Raw genomic sequence first — 21,947 nt, 5'->3', positions numbered from 1 at the left:
AACTTTTCCAAAGAGAAGACAGGCCACCCAGCCATAGCCAGTACGATGGCCCCTGTAAACAATATTCAAGTGGCCTAAGCAAACACATGCTTCCCTGTGCATCCAACAACTGAGGAGCCCAGGAGCAGGGCACAGGCTGCTGCTGTCATAACTGGGAGCAGGCCCGTTAAGACTGTCATCCACATAGCATGTTGTTCCTTGACTGGTGATTATTTACTAAAATGTCTTTGCCATGCTTGGAATTTATACTAGCTACCTTGCGATGTTAGAGAAATAAAACAGAGTTTGCTCTGTTTTATATAGAAACAAAGCTACAGAGACAAAAACTATACACATGGCAGAGTTGTGATAAAAATACTTGCTAACTTACATTGGCACACATAGGGGCCAGGTGTTTTGCTTATGTTATCTTATTTAATCTTCACAAAATCCAATGAGGTAGATATTATCATCATTAATTCACACAAAAAAAGGAAAAGTTCCAAGATTATTTTTACCACTATGGAAACAGTGACTAGATTATCTTTTGAACTATAACATATCCAGTGTTCAGTACAGGCTCTGGCCCACAGCAGATGCTCGAGAGCTATCAGTTGAATGAATGCATCAAGTGAAGTGTTCAGCCAACAAGGGTCAGGGCCAGAAATTGGGCATTTAAATTGCCTTTCTTAACAGAATCCAAACTGGGCTCAGTTATGCATTCTTTCTACTTCTATATCATGTGTTTGTTTTGTCCACTGATTCTAACCTTTCCTCATCCTTCTACAAAGCAAATTTCCCTCACCAAAGGGAAAAAGAGGCTAAAACACATATTGCCTAAGCATGACTTTTGGATAAAAGAAGGTGCAATGCTTTTGAATGAATTCAGGATGTTTTGAGAACTTAAAAAAAATCAAGGAACATAAGTTCTAAATAACTCTAAAATATGTATATTCTTAAATGAAACTGTTTTGCAAATGTACAGTAGTTTCAAAAATATCTAAATAGTAAATTCAGAAGCATGGAAGGCTTTTAAAATCTGTGTTTGCTCTTTTGCAAATTAACTCTAAGGTGTTAGAGCACAGAGGTTTACATGGTGGACAGGGAAGACAAAGCACCTGGCCTCAGTTCCTATCCAGCTACTCAATGGCCCTGTGGCTCAGGCAAGTTACTTAGACTCTGTATCAGCAACCTCACCTGACAAAGGAGGGGACGATTCTAGCGCCTTCCTCACATATTCATGGTACATATTAAGGTTATAATACACATGACCACTTACTGGCACATAGTACATATTCTGTGTTAGCTGTCATCACCATCATCATTATTAAGGATTAACTGATGTATTTCAAGGTTATCACTTATACAGTTTAAGGATATTTCTATAAATATTCATTTGACTTGCTGATAAACTACAATTGAATTAAAAAATATATTATTTATAAGTAATATAATAATTCTACTTCCCAGAGGAATATGTAGCCATAGTAGGGCTAGTACTTAAAATTTCATAGGACCAACTGCTTGTAATTGAACTTATTTTAAACTTTTACCTAATGAAAGACAAATATGTACTTTCCTATAAGATAATCCATTAAAAGATCTGGAAGTTATTTAACTGATATTATTATGGTATTACTAAAGAAATCTTTAGACAGCTCCTCCTTAATATTCTGTAACAGAGTCTAGAAAATATTATAAAAAAACATTTATATAAATCTGATACAAAAAAACAGAAAAGAAACTGATTTAGAGAAAACTATAATTTTTGATATAAATGAAAAATCCATTTGATAGTTTTTTTTTTTTTTTTTTTTTGGTTGCTAGGTTGGTGCCCCTGTGATCTGAATGCTGCATCAAAATCATTTAATATGATCGTGGATCTCGGTGTCTGGATGACAATGGAGAAAGTATTGTCTATGCTTCAAAAACATTTAAGTTGCTTCTCTCACAGGAAATCCACATTTGATCTCTCAGCTGTGCCATTTTGAAATATCATGTGTCACCAGAAGACTCCAGGATAAACTGCCTAAGACTATCCATCCTTGCACAAGGCAGAGAAAGGAGAGAAAATAATATGTAATAAAATAGCTCTCCTGGTAATGGGAAAACTAAACTGACATCAGAATTGGGACAAAGCTTCGTTGACATCACAAGTTTGGCTTAATACCTAGTGCTCTCTCATCATATTCAGTCCATCCCCACAACCTGACATCCCTCATGAGGTGTACCAAAAACCCAAATGTTTTTCCATATGCTCCTTTTTCTTATAACACCAAGCCACCTTTTCATTTATGTTGATAATATACTGCAAAAAAGTCCCAGGGAAGGGATGCCTGGAACTATGTCCTTAAGAACATGAGATGTAGCAATATATCTAAAATATTCCAAGAATTCAAAGTCTTGACTTTATATAACATAATTCTGTACTTAAATAATTTTCTATGAAAAGATCAGAAATTTTTAAAAGCCTGTAAAATACTGAGGAGGTGAAATATTCCTTCAAATATAACATTTTTTCCTTTGGTGTAACAAAATTAATACTTAATAAGAATCACCCATTTTTTTATGGGGCCTAAGAAATCTTTTGGTTCTTTTAAGCCACATCTTTCACACTCAGAATTTTCTGGTTCAGTTGGAAATACTTTTCAGAAGTCTGAACATACAGTTCAATTAATTGTTCTGAAATGTGTGCATGTGGGAAGAATTTTTTTGCTTATGAGACCCTTCAATAATTCATATATTTAAATCATCATCTCCAAAGCAAATTTTCCAAAATCAAATAAATTGCAAAACACAAGTAAACTAAGTCTCCAAAAAGGAGTTCCAATGCTCTGCCAAAACAGACTTCAAATTCTTAATCCCTTGTCCAAAAAAATTGGACCAACTATTGACGTTTTCCACCAAGCAAGCCACATAGCCACAAATGTTTCTCATTTACTCTACTCCTGGGACATACAGCTCAAATAAAAAATTTCCTGAATACCCCAAATTTCAGATACAATTTGGAATGTAAGTGATTCATAATGTTATGCAGGAAACATTATGATCTTCTCCTACCAACTCAATGTTTCTGGAATGCAACCCTCAGGAGATTATTCCGCTGAATCAGAAGGCTGACATCACTGTCAGCCTTGTGACCCAACTATAATGTCCTCTGCCCCCAGCTCAGATGTGATTCTGAACCCTGAACAGTCTGCTACTCCAGCTACCGTTCAAGTAAAAAAGACGTTCCACCAAGGGAGAGAACAAAGATCCATACTGTGTTCTGTGGCAAGTAACACAGAGTGTACTCAATTCCACTCTAAGGAAAAGCCAAAATAACGTTAAAAGGAATTAAAGACACTGTCATCACTTGTGCACCAAAAGACTCTCAGAGTGGCCTCTGAACAGATTCTAATTAATTTGAATATGAAACTTCACAGATCTTCTAGTTTATGAATCCTATTCCAATCCCACCCCCACTTCACCTCCTCTTAAATCAAACAATAATTTCTGAGAGTATCAAAGTTGCCAACAGTCATCTTCTATAGATTCCTACTCTATTTCAAGGAAGGAAGGGCACCTGACATAGCAGAAGACAGGTACTACACTGAATGACCGAATGACCGGGAGAACTGTGTGAGTCTTCACAACACTGGCTACTGAACAAGAGAGACGTGCAGATGGTTCCCATATAAAGAAATACATAAATAGGGCCTCGAGGAGTGATGTGGGTAAAAAAAAGTAGAGATAAACACCTACCGACATAGTATTCCATTACCTAAAGGGATCACTGCAAGCAAAATATATAGTTAAAGGGAACTCAAAGCTGAGCAGGCAATACCTTGGGAGTCTGGGCAAATGTAGAGTGTTATCGATGATACAGAAATAACCACCAATAGGAAGAAAGGTCACAAACAAAAGGCATCTGAGCAAAGGTTAGAGTTACTATTTAAGCATAAGGAGAAAAAAATGTAGTTTAAACAGAATAACATTCTCTAAAACACATAATAAAGAAAGAACACAAAACAGTGGGTTTGCCTAAAGTAAATTCCATGAGTCTACATGTAGGCTTTTTGATATCAGTAACATTCACAAGGAGACACTTGAACTGAGTTTGTAAATTAAAATTGTGAGGTCACGCTGGAGGTGCTGTAAGAGGACTGCATCAGGAAGCCATAAAAAATACAAAATGCTTTAAAAAAATTAATGTATACACATTTAAAAAGATCAGTTGAAATTTGTGGTTGGATCAACGTATGTCATGAATAACCTAAAAGTGGCTTTAGTATCTCCAGCTGCCAAAAAGATCCTATTTTCCAGCCCAATCTAGCCTTTTGGTAAGAGGCATCTCTCATTTATCTAGACAAAAAAAAAAAAAAAAAGATAGTAATTACATTGGTTATCCAATGCTTATCTGTATGGAAAACTTTTGTTAGCTAATAACATCAGGAAATGGAATATTCTAGATGACTATCCTTTCTGGTTACTTTAAAACCTAATTCTGGGGATCCCTGGGTGGCGCAGTGGTTTAGCGCCTGCCTTTGGCCCAGGGTGTGATCTTGGAGACGCGGGATCGAATCCCACGTCGGGCTCCCGGTGCATGGAGCCTGCTTCTCCCTCTGCCTATGTCTCTGCCCCTCTCTCTCTCTCTCTCTCTGTGACTATCATAAATAAATAAAAAAAATTTAAAAAAAAAAACCTAATTCTGTGAGTTTTGCCTCTTGTGACTGTGGGTTTTACACTCAGAATTGAGTGAAATCAGCATAACTCTCAGCAAATTATTAAACTTACAGAGTCTTCCTGATCAGAGTAAATGACATGATGTACAATGAAGCTTCTAGAACAATACACATGGTAAATTCTTTTTTTAAAAGATTATTTATTTATTTACTAGAGACAGAGAGAGAGAGGCAGAGGGAGAAGCAGACTCCATGCAGGGGGCCCGACATGGGACTTGATCCCAGGTCCCCAGGATCACGCCCTGGGTGGAAAGCAGCGCTAAATCGCTAAGCCACCGGGGCTCCCCACACATGGTAAATTCTTAAAGAAATATTACGTCCTTTTTTCTTTTCCTTCTCTCTCACTTCTGCCAACCATAGCTTTGCTTTTTCTTTTTGCAGCTTAGGTACCAGGAGCTGTGCTTTCACATGCAATCAACCAATTTCCCAATAAATTGCAATGTTTCTTTGTTCTGTTAACCATCTGATCAAGGAGTTTTAATTAGAGGACTCCTCTAAAAACTTTTTGCTTAACTTTTTCTCATCTTGGCTGAATTTCTGCTGAGGAATCACCTAAGTTCAACTCACAGTTTCTATCAGAGCCCAATGTAATGTGCAGTACTAGACTAGGATACAGGCATATGGAATTCAATAAAATACGATTCCTACTGAGGATGGTTAATTTTATGTATTAACTTGACTGGGCCACAGGATCACCAGATAGTTGTTCAAACATCATTCTGGGTGTTTCTGTGAGGGTGTTTTGGCATGAGATTAACTTTTAAATAGATGGACTTGACTAAAGCAAATTGTCCTCCAGTGTGGGTGAGCCTCATCCAATCAGTTGAAGACCTGAACAGAACAACAGGGGGATCCTCCTCCAAATAATAGGATTCTCCTGCTGGATGATCTTCAAACTAGAATATCTGCTCTTCCAGCCTAACAGTGTGTAAAGTGGGACACTGGTTCTTCTACGTCAGCCCGTAGTCTCTAGACTCAAAGTGGGACACTTGCTCTGCATATTCTGGACTTGGCCAGTCTCCATAACCACGTGAGCCAATTCCTTAGAATACATCTTTCGATAGATAGATATATAAATAGACAGAAAGGCAGATACATAGATCTTTTTGGTTCTATTTCTCTGGGAAACCCTGGCTAATACACTATCCTCAAGAAGCTCAAAATCTAGTCATGAGTATATACCCAAGTAAAATTTCTCCATCAAGCCTTTCCCAAATAATAACAAAGAATATTGTACTATGAGCCAAATAAACCATCAAATAAAGAAACTATCAATAAATGTTCACTGAATGAATCAAAAGTACTTGAAAACAAGATCTATCAAGGACAATATCAGACCATGTAATTCATTCCCTCAAGAATTCTCATAAAGAGAATGATCTGGTGTAAATTTACAACTAGATTTGACTCTTTTCTGCATATGCTGAATAGATGAGATTTCTCTGCTTTAGGAGTTAGTTACTGTTATTTGATACAGGTCATTGGGAATAAATTTAAAACAGGGAGTGCAGTTATAAATTATTTCATTCCTCTCACAGTACATAGTACAAATAAGAAGCAAATAAACTTACTTGGATGGCAGCCAAATTCTTCTGCTCCTGAGATGGTGCCTCATGAACAAAGCGAAGCCAGTTGGAGTGTCGTGGGTTGGTAGCATCCAAAATGTATAGAACTTCTCCCTTACTCCCACGAACCTGAAAAATAAAAAGCTCCTGAGTTTGTACATGAAGTTAGTATTAGTCATACTAAACCTATCAAGAGTAGGATATGATATTTTCTCATAAGGATACACATTTCTTATTGACAGGTGTTGAATAGATGCTGGATTAACATCCATTCTTCCCCTTAAACATACGTACAAATAGAACCTATTTTATTTGGCAGATGTCTAGATGACTCACAATCGCAAGCAACTCTCAGAAACATCCTGTGTTGATAGCTCTTTTCTGGTTAAAATTATTTGTTAGTAGGTATATTTTAATATACGTGTTGCAACTGCAATTACCCAGGGGACAACCATAATTGCAACCTGTCCCCTTTTTCCCACTGAAGAGGGTGATACTGCTTGGTTCCCAGTTGAGGGGGGTGGAGCTGGAGCAATCCTTTCAATTTCACTCTCCACCTGTTTCCTGAATCATTTCCATATGAGGAGAACTTGCTAATGAAACCAGTAGAATCTGACATCCACTGAGCCACATTTTCACATTTCTAACTAGTAGATAAATAAAATAGGTTCCATTTTGTCTTTTCATGGCCTGCTCATGGCTTGTTGAGGTCTGTGAGCCCTCTGTCTTTTGTTTCATGCCATAAGGCCTCCTGGTCAGAACCACTCAACATTCAGTTGGAGGAAGAGAGGTAACTGCCAAAGGAGTGGGTAGTCCATTGGACATTCTGGAATCCAAGTTGCTTCAAATCGAGCTTCTCCAAGGCCCCTGCACTGTAGGTTATCAGGCGGTGCTCAGTTTAATAATGCATATATCAATCTCCATCCAACTCACTATGTGTTTAAATTCCATTGGAATCCAGGGTAGAAGGAAAGGAGTGAGTGATTAGCACTTCAGATCTCTAATACCAAGTAACACAAATATAAGAATATAAATTCACCTTTGCAGACCTGGGGTGGGGATAAACAAATTCTAGATCTCCAAAACTTCATTTAATAAAATAAAGCACCGTCAGCCTAATAAGGTCTGAATTTTCCAATGATCCATTTGGACAATCATGCATTCACTGGACATAGTTCATTGAGTCCCTACCATGTGCCAGGTACAACTTAAGGCACTATGAATCTTTCAGTGAACAAGACAGCTGGAACTGGACATCGTTGCAGCACTTAAGAACAAACAAGCATAGGATATAACTTCAGGTAAAGGTAAGAGCTGTGAAGACAACTCAAGCAGAGTAGAAGGAGGCAGAGTGAGGGGAGCTGAGCAATCTCAGAAGAGATGATACAGCCTCTCTGACCTGAGAGGAGCTCTATAGAAGGCAGGCACCGGCCAGTGGCCAGTGAAGGGCTGGAGATAGAGTGCTCCTACCCAGAGAGAACAGCACATAGAAGGCAATTAGAAAGGCCCCGGGAGTGGCACAGAAGCAACCAAGAAAATGAGGGGCATGGACATCAAACAGACTGCACAGGTCCAGCCACATACTGATGTACAGACTAGGAAGCCATCTACAGAGGTCAAGTTACCTCCAAAAAACTGTTACATTGAAACATCTGCTACATGAGCTCCAAACACTGATATGTCAAGATTTTAGCATATATTGTCCAGAAAAAATACAGTTTGCCTGTTCTGTCTTCATACATTCACTGCCATGTTTCTCAAACAATTCCTGTTTTCTTAAACGCCAAAGGATCCTCAATAATCATTTTAAAATCTTGCTAACAAAATGCAAGACCTCACTGAGAAGCATAAATTTAATTTTTTATATTATAATTGCTAAAAGAAGAACTCAGGACTATAAACACCTACTATTTATATCTCATATGTTTAGGTGAGAAGCCATGGGAATTTGTAACTTCTCACTAGGAAAGCTCATACTGAGATCTCCTTTGGGAGGCACTTGAAAACTGTGCTATGTTGCTGCTTACCCCTCACTGCCCACTGGGTAACGTCAGAAGTGTCCAGAAACACTGCTGGGATAGATAGAAAAAACCCTCTATACCCCTCCTCAAAGAGGACATCAACTCACTTTTCTTTAAGGACAGTGAATAAATCATTAAATAAATCACGTTAGATAATTGGGTATAAAGTCTCCTTTCCCGGTTCCTCTGTAGCTACAGTAACAAAACTCTTTATCTTGACAAAGAGCTAAATTAAGCAGAACGAACAGCAATGCCATTAGATACTTGAAAGAAAAATTTTCTTAGAATCAGATTTTAAAATCTACAACTGTTCAGCAGAAGGGTGACTGAAGCAGTGGAAGGAACACCCTAAGGCAGGATCCCCAGTCTTTCAAGGGGAATGATGGAAGAGGAGCAGAGGCAAGGCTGGTGATAAATAAGCTACACATTAAAAGCCTGTGAAGACAATGGCCTTTGTAGTTTCCAAGACCTTGGGGTGAGCAGATCAAATGACAAGGTGTAGAGCATGCTCTCTCCCCTTCCACCCCTGCCCCAAGGTAACACCTAGACTCATTATAATGTATCTGCATAATGGGTACAACCCTCTATTCCCCCCCACCCCCCACCATGGAGAGGCTGCCAAACCTCAGAGGGTCAAACTCTCACTCCCAACCTGTGAGAGGAGTTTCCCAAATGACTGGAGGCAGCCTCCATTAAGAGACCACCTCACTGCAGATCACAGCTCCTCCGAGCCCAGAGAGGCCCAGTAATACCCAATCCCAGAACAACCTAGGGGCCAGTCCCACTTCTCAGAACCTGCCTGTTCTCCCACCTTGAGGTGTACTTTTTTTGCTTTAATGAACTGCTTTGCGTTTACTACATTCTTTCTGGCTATCTTTATTGGAGTGCAGATCCCCACATAAATCTTCTGGGGAATCCGAGGACTGAGACCTCCATTCACATAAACAGATGCTCTCATCCGTAACACCACTACTGTTGGAATCCACACAATCCAACTTATTTTATGTAGGGAAACACCAATGGCTCTGTCAGTGACATATCTCCGTTGGAGAGGATAGCACTACTTACAGAAACTACTTCTAAGTCATACATTTGTCGCCCAGTAGGAAGTACAATATATATCAGATGTGTCTGACATTTGGAATTCTTTCCTCAAACATGTGAAACATAACAAAGATTGCTCTGTGACTTATTAGAGTAAGCACACTCGACCAGGGGCATCGTTTGCTCTTTGTATATTTCAGCTTTTTCCCAGGCCCTTTGCCTCCAACTAGGTCTGATTATTCAGTATTAGTGACTTATTTCCGGTCCATTAGATGTATGGACTCTGGTTGTCTATAACCATCTCACACCACATCACAGCTTAGGGAGACAAGCACCACTTAATTTTATATTAAACTTCTGATGAAACCTGTCACTTTCAATACATCCAAATTTACATATCGATTCTCGATTACTTATATTCTCATAGCAACAAGGTCATAGACAGCAATGTATTATATAGTTGCTTACATATTCATAGCTGAGATACTTCTTTTGTCCATTAACAGAACCACTATTTATTTTATTCAAAACACCCTGAACCAAATGACTTCTGAGTTCCTCTCTGCAGGCTACCTGTTCCCTCCAACTCTGAAGTGCCTCGTTCCCCTTCCCAGTCTTCAACACTTCACTGAAGCTGTTAGATCATCTGCTCATGTGATGTGTATCTTCCCACCCTACCCACAGCATTCCCCTCATGAAATATCGAAAAGAGACATTCAAAGATAATCTAAGCCATCCTTACTCTCTCCAGACAAACCAAATAAAAACTCTCCAGACAGATGGCTACTATTAAAGTCTCCATTTATCTATTTTTAATGATACCAAACCCTGAGGTAATAAATTGAACATTTTTAAAGTCTAAGGAATAAGGAAGATATTCCTCTTAGTATCATGTTCCAGCATCTAACTAACCTTTGCAGCCAAAGTGTATTTTTTTTTCCTGTCAAAACTGGTCTTCCAAATAGCATCATCTTTTATTTGAATTTTCATGAAGATGAAGTGTATTGGTTACTGTCCTACTGAGGATCATCTTCCACATGCCTGGGGGCCTGTAATGAAGTGAATGTTCTCATCTTGCAGTAAAAAACATCTAGATCCCAAACCCTGTTTGATTTGCACAGACCTCCCAAGCTAGTTACACAAAAAAAGGTTAGCTAAGTTGGGGAAGGAAAAGAAAAGAAACCCTCATATAAAAATGAAAACATTCACACTTCCATACAGTTGTTTTTAGTTCTATGAATTTGCCACTTTACATTAAATGAAAATTGTCATTGTGTAGGGATTTCGCAGATTCGACTCTGTTAAATACTACTGACATCACTTCTGAAGTGTTCAAGAAGACATGCTACTATGGACCTGTCCCTTTCTTCAGACCAAAGATTAGTAGTACTAAATATAAGTCACAGTTGATCTTGTCTTCCCACCAGTAAAGAACAGAGGAAATCACAAAAAAAGATTCAGCTCAATAAGAGAAAATCCTAACTTGCAAATAAAAGGAAAAAAAATGGCTATACATAACCAATATAAATTTTCTTTCTTTAAATTTAAACATTTTCTGTGTTAAATTGGGTCAACTATAGACAGAAGAGCTGATTTATTATTTGGATAATTTTCACAGGAAAAAATTCTACAGTGTTACTTACTCTATTATTCTCCTTTAATTATTCCGAATGTTGGAGGAATTTTTTACTCACTATATAAAAGGACATCAGCAAAGCTAATCAGTCATGTTTGTCTCTGGACATGGCAAAACGTAATCAAGAGAATTTTATTTAACATATGACAAAATTTAATGGCAGTGAAGTACAGTCAGTTCCAAAAAATATAGCAATAATATCCTGAATGAGAAGTTGCAGTATGTTGTATGATTTATTTATTAAATAAAATATATTTTCCCTTCTGTCTTTCTTTTTTTTTTTTTTTTTAATTTATTTTTTTATTGGTGTTCAATTTACTAACATACAGAATAACACCCAGTGCCCGTCACCCATTCACTCCCACCCCCCGCCCTCCTCCCCTTCCACCACCCCTAGTTCGTTTCCCAGAGTTAGCAGTCTTTATGTTCTGTCTCCCTTTCTGATATTTCCCACACATTTCTTCTCCCTTCCCTTATTTTCCCTTTCACTATTATTTATATTCCCCAAATGAATGAGAACATATAATGTTTGTCCTTCTCTGACTGACTTACTTCACTCAGCATAATACCCTCCAGTTCCATCCACGTTGAAGCAAATGGTGGGTATTTGTCATTTCTAATAGCTGAGTAATATTCCATTGTATACATAAACCACATCTTCTTTATCCATTCATCTTTCGTTGGACACCGAGGCTCCTTCCACAGTTTGGCTATCGTGGCCATTGCTGCTAGAAACATCGGGGTGCAGGTGTCCCGGCGTTTCATTGCATTTGTATCTTTGGGGTAAATCCCCAACAGTGCAATTGCGGGGTCGTAGGGCAGGTCTATTTTTAACTGTTTGAGAAACCTCCACACAGTTTTCCAGAGTGGCTGCACCAGTTCACATTCCCACCAACAGTGTAAGAGGGTTCCCTTTTCTCCGCATCCTCTCCAACATTTGTTGTTTCCTGCCTTGTTAATTTTCCCCATTCTCACTGGTGTGAGGTGGTATCTCATTGTAGTTTTCATTTGTATTTCCCTGATGGCAAGTGATGCAGAGCATTTTCTCATATGCATGTTGGCCATGTCTATGTCTTCCTCTGTGAGATTTCTGTTCATGTCTTTTGCCCATTTCATGATTGGATTGTTTGTTTCTTTGGTGTTGAGTTTAATAAGTTCTTTATAGATCTTGGAAACTAGCCCTTTATCTGATATGTCATTTGCAAATATCTTCTCCCATTCTGTAGGTTGTCTTTTAGTTTTGTTGACTGTATCCTTTGCTGTGCAAAAGCTTCTTATCCTGATGAAGTCCCAATAGTTCATTTTTGCTTTTGTTTCTTTTGCCTTCGTGGATGTATCTTGCAAGAAGTTACTATGGCCGAGTTCAAAAAGGGTGTTGCCTGTGTTCTTCTCTAGGATTTTGATGGAATCTTGTCTCACATTTAGATCTTTCATCCATTTTGAGTTTATCTTTGTGTATGGTGAAAGAGAGTGGTCTAGTTTCATTCTTCCGCATGTGGATGTCCAATTTTCCCAGCACCATTTATTGAAGAGACTGTCTTTCTTCCAATGGATAGTCTTTCCTCCTTTATCGAATATTAGTTGCCCATAAAGTTCAGGGTCCACTTCTGGATTCTCCAGAAATCCAGAATCCATCTGTTCCACTGATCTATGTGTCTGTTTTTGTGCCAGTACCACACTGTCTTGATGACCACAGCTTTGTAGTACAACCTGAAATCTGGCATTGTGATGCCCCCAGATATGGTTTTCTTTTTTAAAATTCCCCTGGCTATTCGGGGTCTTTTCTGATTCCACACAAATCTTAAAATAATTTGTTCTAACTCTCTGAAGAAAGTCCATGGTATTTTGATAGGGATTGCATTAAACGTGTATATTGCCCTGGGTAACATTGACATTTTCACAATATTAATTCTGCCAATCCATGAGCATGGAATATTTTTCCATCTCTTTGTGTCTTCCTCAATTTCTTTCAGAAGTGTTCTATAGTTTTGAGGGTATAGATCCTTTACATCTTTGGTGAGGTTTATTCCTAGGTATCTTATGCTTTTGGGTGCAATTGTAAATGGGATTGACTCCTTAATTTCTCTTTCTTCAGTCTCATTGTTAGTGTATAGAAATGCCACTGACTTCTGGGCATTGATTTTGTATCCTGCCACGCTACCGAATTGCTGTATGAGTTCTAGCAATCTTGGGGTGGAGACTTTTGGGTTTTCTATGTAGAGTATCATGTCATCGGCGAAGAGGGAGAGTTTGACTTCTTCTTTGCCAATTTGAATGCCTTTAATGTCTTTTTGTTGTCTGATTGCTGAGGCTAGGACTTCCAGTACTATGTTGAACAGCAGTGGTGAGAGTGGACATCCCTGTCTTGTTCCTGATCTTAGGGGAAAGGCTCCCAGTGCTTCCCCATTGAGAATGATATTTGCTGTGGGCTTTTCGTAGATGGCTTTTAAGATGTCGAGGAATGTTCCCTCTATCCCTACACTCTGAAGAGTTTTGATCAGGAATGGATGCTGTATTTTGTCAAATGCTTTCTCTGCATCCAATGAGAGGATCATATGGTTCTTGGTTTTTCTCTTGCTGATATGATGAATCACATTGATTGTTTTACGGGTGTTGAACCAGCCTTGTGTCCCAGGGATAAATCCTACTTGGTCATGGTGAATAATTTTCTTAATGTACTGTTGGATCCTATTGGCCAGTATCTTGTTGAGAATTTTTGCATCCATGTTCATCAGGGATATTGGTCTGTAATTCTCCTTTTTGGCGGGGTCTTTGTCTCGCTTTGGAATTAAGGTGATGCTGGCTTCATAGAACGAATTTGGAAGTACTCCATCTCTTTCTATCTTTCCAAACAGCTTTAGGAGAATAGGTATGATTTCTTCTTTAAACGTTTGATAAAATTCTCCTGGGAAGCCATCTGGCCCTGGACTCTTGTGTCTTGGGAGGTTTTTGATGACTGCTTCAATTTCCTCCCTGGTTATTGGCCTGTTCAGGTTTTCTATTTCTTCCTGTTCCAGTTTTGGTAGTTTGTGGCTTTCCAGGAATGCGTCCATTTCTTCTAGATTGCTTAATTTATTGGCGTATAGCTGTTCATAATATGTTTTTAAAATCGTTTGTATTTCCTTGGTGTTGGTAGTGATCTCTCCTTTCTCATTCATGATTTTATTAATTTGAGTCTTCTCTCTCTTCTTTTTAATAAGGCTGGCTAATGGTTTATCTATCTTATTAATTCTTTCAAAGAACCAACTCCTGGTTCTGTTGATCTGTTCCACAGTTCTTCTGGTCTCGATTTCGTTGAGTTCTGCTCGAATCTTTATTAACTCCCTTCTTCTCTTGGGTGTAGGATCTATTTGCTGTTTTTTCTCTAGCTCCTTTATGTGTAAGGTTAGCTTTTGTATTTGAGTTCTTTCCAGTTTTTGAATGGATGCTTGTATTGCGATGTATTTCCCCCTTAGGACTGCTTTTGCTGCATCCCAAAGATTTTGAACGGTTGTATCTTCATTCTCATTAGTTTCCATGAATCTTTTTAATTCTTCCTTAATTTCCTGGTTGACCCTTTTATCTTTTAGCAGGATGGTCCTTAACCTCCATGTGTTTGAGGTCCTTCCAAACTTCTTGTTGTGATTTAGTTCTAATTTCAAGGCATTATGGTCCGAGAATATGCAGGGGACAATCCCAATCTTTTGGTATCGGTTCAGACCCGATTTGTGACCCAATATGTGGTCTATTCTGGAGAAAGTTCCATGTGCGCTTGAGAAGAATGTGTATTCGGTTGAGTTTGGATGTAAAGTTCTGTAGATATCTGTGAAATCCATCTGGTCCAGTGTATCATTTAAAGCTCTCGTTTCTTTGGAGATGTTTTGCTTAGAAGACCTATCGAGTATAGAAAGAGCTAGATTGAAGTCACCAAGTATAAGTGTATTATTATCTAAGTATTTCTTCACTTTGGTTAATAATTGATTTATATATTTGGCAGCTCCCACATTCGGAGCATATATATTGAGGATTGTTAAGTCCTCTTGTTGAATAGATCCTTTAAGTATGATATAGTGTCCCTCTTCATCTCTCACTACAGTCTTTGGGGTAAATTTTAGTTTATCTGATATAAGGATGGCTACCCCTGCTTTCTTTTGAGGACCATTCGAATGGTACATGGTTCTCCAACCTTTTATTTTCAGGCTGTAGGTGTCCTTCTGTCTAAAATGAGTCTCTTGTAGACAGCAAATAGATGGGTCCTGCTTTTTTATCCAGTCTGAAACCCTGCGCCTTTTGATGGGGTCATTAAGCCCGTTCACATTCAGAGTTACTATTGAGAGATATGAGTTTAGTGTCATCATGATATCTATTCAGTCTTTGTTTTTGTGGACTGTTCCACTGAACTTCTTCTTAAAGGGGAATTTTAAGAGGCCCCCTTAAAATTTCTTGCAGAGCTGGTTTGGAGGTCACATATTCTTTTAGTTGCTGCCTGTCTTGGAAGCTCTTTATCTCTCCTTCCATTTTGAATGAGAGCCTTGCTGGATAAAGTATTCTTGGTTGCATGTTCTTCTCATTTAGGACCCTGAATATATCCTGCCAGCCCTTTCTGGCCTGCCAGGTCTCTGTGGAGAGGTCTGCTGTTACCCTAATACTCCTCCCCATAAAAGTCAGGGATTTCTTGTCTCTTGCTGCTTTAAGGATCTTCTCCTTATCTTTGGAATTTGCAAGCTTCACAATTAAATGTCGAGGTGTTGAACGGTTTTTATTGATTTTAGGGGGGGATCTCTCTATTTCCTGGATCTGAATGCCTGTTTCCCTTCCCAGATTAGGAAAGTTTTCAGCTAGAATTTGTTCAAATACATATTCTGGCCCTCTGTCCCTTTCGGCGCCCTCGGGAACCCCAATTAAACGTAGGTTTTTCTTCCTCAGGCTGTCGTTTATTTCCCTTAATCTATCTTCATGGTCTTTTAATTGTTTGTCTCTTTTTTCCTCAGTTTCCCTCTTTGCTATCAACTTGTCTTCTATGTCACTCACTCGTTCTTCCACCTCGTTAACCCTCGTCGTTAGGACTTCTAGTTTGGATTGCATCTCATTCAATTGATTTTTAATTTCTGCCTGATTAGCTCTAAATTCTGCAGTCATGAAGTCCCTTGAGTCCTTTATACTTTTTTCTAGAGCCACCAGTAGCTGTATAATAGTGCTTCTGAATTGGCTTTCTGACATTGAATTGTAATCCAGATTTTGTAACTCTGTGGGAGAGAGGACTGTTTCTGATTCTTTCTTTTGAGGTGAGGTTTTCCTTCTAGTCATTTTGCTCAGTGCAGAGTGGCCAAAAGCAAATTGTATTGGGAAAAAGAGAAAAAGAGAGGAGAGAAAGAAGGAAAGAAAAAAGAGAAAAAAAAAGGGAAGAAAAGAAAAAAAAACGAGAAAAAAAAAAAAAAGAAGAAAAAGAGAAAGAAAAAGAAAGGAGAAAAAAAGGGGGTGGGGGAAGGAAACAAATCAAAAAGCAAAACAAAACAAAAACAAAAACAAAAACAAAAAAAAAAAAAAAAGAACCACCGGGGAGTATCTTCTGATTCTGTGTACTTTAAGTCCCTTGGCTTCTCCTGGAAGTTGTCCGTCTAGCTGATCTTCTGGGGGAGGGGCCTGTTGTGCTGATTCTCAGGTGTTAGCAGTTGGGGGAGCTGCTGTGCCCCTGCCTGGTGCAGGGCTCGGTGGGGGTTGTTTACCCCCTGAGGCCGCAGGAGGAACAGCCCCAGTGGCGGGGCAGCTCTGGAAACCTGGATTCAGCTCCGGAGCTCTCCGTCTGCAGGGCCTGGAGGCTCCGGGGCGGGGCCGCGGATCTGCTCAGCTGGGGCAGGAGCGTCCTTGCTGTCCTGGGCCCTCCCGGCCTCTGCCTGTCCCGGGGGAGGCGGGATCCTGGGCTGTGTCCCGGCGCCCTGTGCTCCGGAGCCTGCGCTGGTGGATTCACGCTCCCGCCCCGCAGCCCCCTCCACGGAGCCGCCGCCGCCCGAGCCCCTCCGAGCTGCTCCTGGAACCGCGCAGCCCCCTCCGCACGGAGCCTCTTCCTCTGCCCGAGCCCTTCCGAGCTGCTGCCGGGGCCGCGCAGCCCCCTCCGCGGAGCCGCCGCCCGAGCCCCTTCAGCTGCTCCTGGTCCCGCCGGGTCCCCCGTGCGCGCTGCAGCCCTTAGGGAGCTCGGCGCACTCTCCTGGGCGCGCAGTTGCTGTTACTGTCCCCGGGAGCCCGAGGGCATCCGCTCCCTCCTGGGTCCTGCTCCAACTCCCCGCGAGCCCCTTTCCGCCCGGGAAGGTCGGTGCAGCTCCTGCGTCTCCGGGACGGGGCTCTCCTGTCCTGGGGACACTCGCCCCGGCCTCAGCCCGGCTCCTCGCGGGCCCCTCCCCCTTGGAGGCCTTTGTTCCTTTATTTCTTTTTCCCCGTCTTCCTACCTTGATAGAAGCGCGAATTCTTCTCACTGTAGCATTCCAGCTGGTCTCTCTTTAAATCTCAGGCCGAATTCATAGATTTTCAGGATAATTTGAAGGTTTTCTAGGTAGTTTGGTGGGGACAGGTGATTTGGAGACCCTACTCTTCCGCCATCTTGCTCCTCTCCCCCCTTCTGTCTTTCAATAAGGCTTTTTAAAGAAGCTAGTTTTAAGCACTAATATTTAAGGTATGGATATCTTTGGAGTATCTGATGGCATCATATTTTTATATTAAATTACAGGCATTTTTTCCTTTGATTGTTTTTAACTGAAGTTAGGCCAGATGCCCTGCCTTCAGTGTCTAATTAAACAGATTTCAGGATATCTTTAGAAGCACAAAAAAAAAAAAAAAAAAAAAAAAAGTCTGCTCACGTAATCAATTCTGACAGCACACCGTTGTCAGATTTAAACCAAAGAGAGACACATTTTCAGAAATCAGCAAAGATCATCACTAGGAAAGTAGTGATTTACATTTTCTCAGCAAAGGGCACAAGGCTTTTTCTATTGATTTTTCAAAGGATTCTGTTAAAAATTCTTGCCTGCTTTGGGCTTATACACACACACGTATACACATATCACTGAGGCCTATCTGTTTATATCTTCCCTCTCCATATTATCTAATAACCCCGACCCATGGACTCCCCTATCTCCAGACGGAAAAGCCGATAGAAAACACAGATTTTTACAGATCACAGACTCTTTAACTGAACAGCATTCAGAATATAATACACAGGAAGTTAAATAACTTAAAAGGGTTGATGTGAAAAATTAAGTCAGTTTTTCATTACAAGTCATTAGTGCCCTAAATATGTGTAGCTGAAAGAACATCAGAAAAGTATTCTGGAGAAAATGCAGGACTAGGAATCAAAAAGTGAGCTATTTCCCAGGCTCTGACTATATCACTTCGAGTGAGTCATTCCCTCTCACCGAGCTGAGCCAGAGTCCTGACTCCAAAATGGGGATGACAGACTCTGCCCCATGACCTCACAGAGACTGTTTGAGCATCGGATGGGGGAAGATGCAGGATGGTACTGTATACCAATGGATATCTGTAATCACAAAGTATTAGGAATCGGAGGCTCACTAGTGGCCAACAGAGGCCTTAACACAAACACTGCTTTTTCAATGGCAGAGCTGGAAACATACGTACCATTTTTCTGCAATGCTAACTTCTTGTAAGAAACAAACATGAACAGGATCGTAAACACCACGATCCAAATTCAAACACAGAGGCAAGTACGTGGCTCAGTGGTTAAGCGGTTGTCTTTGGCTCAGGTTGTGATCCTGGAGTCCTAGGATCGAGTCCCACATCAGGATCCCCGCAGGGAGCTTGCTTCTCCCTCTGCCTGTGTCTCTCTGCCTTTCTCTCTGTGTCTTTCATGAATAAATAAATAAAAATATAACATCTATTCAAATAGCCTCTACCTGAACACCCGAAGAAAGAGCAGATGCCACTTTAAGGTAGTAGCAAACCCAGATACCATTTCAGCTGAATCGACACTCTACTTTCTGCCAAACTGACACATGCTGCTCTATGACCAACTGTCATCAATTCCAGCTCTGCCCTTTTTAGTAGTTTTCAATTCTCTTACACATATAGATCTTCGAATTTCTGAAAGCAAGAGTCTCTCCTTGTCTTTGTTTTGTCTTCTATAAGACAAGTAATGCTTTCCTTCTCTGATGTGATTTATGCTCTTTCGCTACCCTGGTTGTCCTCTACGGATGCACACCGGTCTGTTAGAGCTATCTTAACATAGGACATAATCCGGCATAGAAAGGGCCATACGACCTGTGATCTGGGCATTATGTCTACTGAAGCGACTTAAAATCACAAAGGCTTTTTAGGCTCCACACCTTAGATTTAGCTGAAGTTGCCTTTTAATTAACTAACCTGTATATATCAAACACATTTTCGAGATAGGGTCAGATGCCAAGGCAAGTTTAACTGAGGAACTTGGTCAAGTTTATATAGCTAAGTAAATCCTATCTATACTTAGATAGGATTTCAACTGACCACTCCGAAGTTGAAACTTTTGATTCAGTGATGGTCTCAATTAATATTTTATCCACTAAAAGCTCAGTTAATGTGTCTTTTTTAAAAACTGCCATTACCCTTATTTCCTTTTAAAGTTCAAAAATATTTTATGAGTGTAATGAGAGGCTTAATGTAAAACTTTTAAAGGTGTTCCTTTGTTGAGCCTTGCCTTGCCTTTCAAAGTATTTTGAAAATTGAGCTATTTTTTTAAAAGATGGAATAACTGACATAAACTGAAAGATACAGTCAAAAGCGCACCATCTTTTCCACGTTAAATTTCTGAAACAGACTTCACAGTGTAGTCATTGCTCCTTTCTATAGTTTTACAAATATGTTCAGGTATTCAGATTTCAGTGGCATTTCTGGATAGACAAGTTTTTTATTGCACAAAGAATAAAGTAGGGGCACCATGGTGGCTCAGTCCATTGAGTGTCCAACTCTTAATTTTGGCTCAGTTCAGGATCTCAGGGTTGTAAGATCCAGCCCACGTCAGCTCCAGGCAAGGAGCCTGGTGGGATTCTCACCCTCTGCCCTCTGCACCCTGCCCATCCAACTCTATAAATAAATAAATAAACAAACAAACAAACAAATAAATACAATCTTTAAAAAAAAAGTAAAGTAAATTCATGACATTAGCTTATTATAACCATTGTTTTAGGGCTTTTCTGTAAAGAATATGCAAGGGTTACTGTGTGAATACTGTGGCATCTATTTCGACTACTTTGTGACTTATTTACTTTTTGATTTTTTTCAGTATCATAAGGCAGATGATTTCTCTATAAGCGTCATTTCATTAACAAAAAAAAAACCATATTAATAAAGTCAAAGTCTTCTGACAGTTTGATAACATCCATCAGATCAGAAACAATTCACAAAACTTTAAATCTAGTTAGTTTTATGAGATTATAGTGTTGCCCAATTGTTTAATATAGATTTGAAACTCACACAGACTAAAGCCATGAAGTCAGCTTCTGGAAAACATTCCCTATGGCATATTGAAAGGGTATACAAAATGTGCCAAATAATAATAGACAAATTCAAGTAGTAAAATTCTAATTATCAGACATTTCATGAAATCATTGGAAATGGTTGAAAACAGTGATAATCTCTAAGATCCAGAGATCACAGTGTTGGTGGTATTTTAAAAATAAGATGCACTGTATCTGAAAACTTCTAGACAAAGGTTATGGAAACACTAAATAACAAAGGGAAGAGTGCAGTCCACAGGGAGAAAAAGTTTTAAAAATCTACTTTCCCTTTGACGCTGATCTTCTAACCCAAGTTCCACTACTATAGTCATCATGTTTTCAGATTTTTTCTAAAGTGAATGGTTTTCCTATAGGCTATTAAAACTAAATCTACTCAATCCATTTAAATTAATTGTATTCTCTTTATTCATGTCTTTAAAACATATATAACTTAATTCAGACCAAATGAGTTATCTTCATGTAAGAATGAACCCAAGATAACAAATGTTTCCCAATTACTAATGTTTATCCTTTCCCCTTCTCATAATTGTGTGATGAAGAATTCTAAAAAGTGACAACATTTATCAGTAAATATTTATTAAACAACGTTTCCTGTACATTTTTTTATTGGCTATTTTAAAATGTGCTACAAAAAGCTACAAATGAAATTCTAGAAGACAGTTCCTTTCCTCAACATCGTCAGTATTAATGAGGAAACAGAAAACAAATATTTGTTTAACTCACAAAATCAATATACTGATTATTACAAAGTGTGCATATATATATACACACACATATAAAAACACACACGATATATATATATATATAAACTTCATTTAAAAACATTTAGTATACACGGGTGTAAAGTAAAACACAGTGCCAAGTTCCAAGAATGGACCGACATGAAATGTCAATGTCAGAGTAGAGCAGAGTATGTTACAAAAAGCTTCCAATCAGGAAGATGTGCAAAAAGAATAAACTTAGCAGGCATCAGACTATCAGGCTTAGAAAGTCTGCCTTTAAGACTGGCCCTTGGCTGGTACATGGGAACTCAGGTTCTCAGAGTGTCCGTAGCCCACCCCAGTGGACAAGGGTGGTTCACTGTGGCTAGACATTGTAAACAATTTAGTTTATGCTCAACATCTGCTTTCCTTCTGTAAATCTGGGATTCTGCTACACATGAGGCAGAAAATACCTACAATTCCCCAATAAAAACTTTGGGTACTACATTTCTAATGGAGTTCCTTATACAGAAATACGCATGTATGTGGCTGCATTTTCATTACTGAGAGAAGAATGCCCTCTGGGAGGGAGAGAACATAAGGAAATCCACACATGGGTTTCTCGACTCTGTTCGTGCCTTTTCTATCTAAGATTTGGCTATATTATCCTTACTAGGTCACTGCAATAAAATCTTAACCATGAGTAAAACTATATGCTGAATCCCCTGAATGCTTCCAGTGAATCTCCAAATGTGGGGGTAGTCTTGGAAACCCCCAGCACACAAGATACTCGAG

General features: G+C 39.4%; 1 protein-coding gene across 9 annotated transcripts in view; it reads right to left on the bottom strand.

The window, feature by feature from the left end:
- The window catches only part of PRDM5 (PR/SET domain 5), a 206,392-nt gene that overhangs the window by 128,377 nt on the left and 56,068 nt on the right, over window positions 1-21,947 (bottom strand). For all 9 annotated transcript variants that reach the window (XM_077861174.1, XM_077861176.1, XM_077861178.1 and 6 more), the window contains one exon: window positions 6,275-6,397. In XM_077861174.1, the coding sequence (XP_077717300.1) occupies window positions 6,275-6,397 (123 nt within the window). The remainder of the gene's footprint in view (window positions 1-6,274; window positions 6,398-21,947) is intronic.

This window comes from Canis aureus, chromosome 20, assembly GCF_053574225.1.
Source record: "Canis aureus isolate CA01 chromosome 20, VMU_Caureus_v.1.0, whole genome shotgun sequence".
In the NCBI taxonomy this organism is placed as follows: Eukaryota; Metazoa; Chordata; class Mammalia; order Carnivora; family Canidae; genus Canis; species Canis aureus.
Note: the sequence above shows the minus strand (reverse complement) of the source record. Positions and strands in the feature narration are given on the sequence as shown.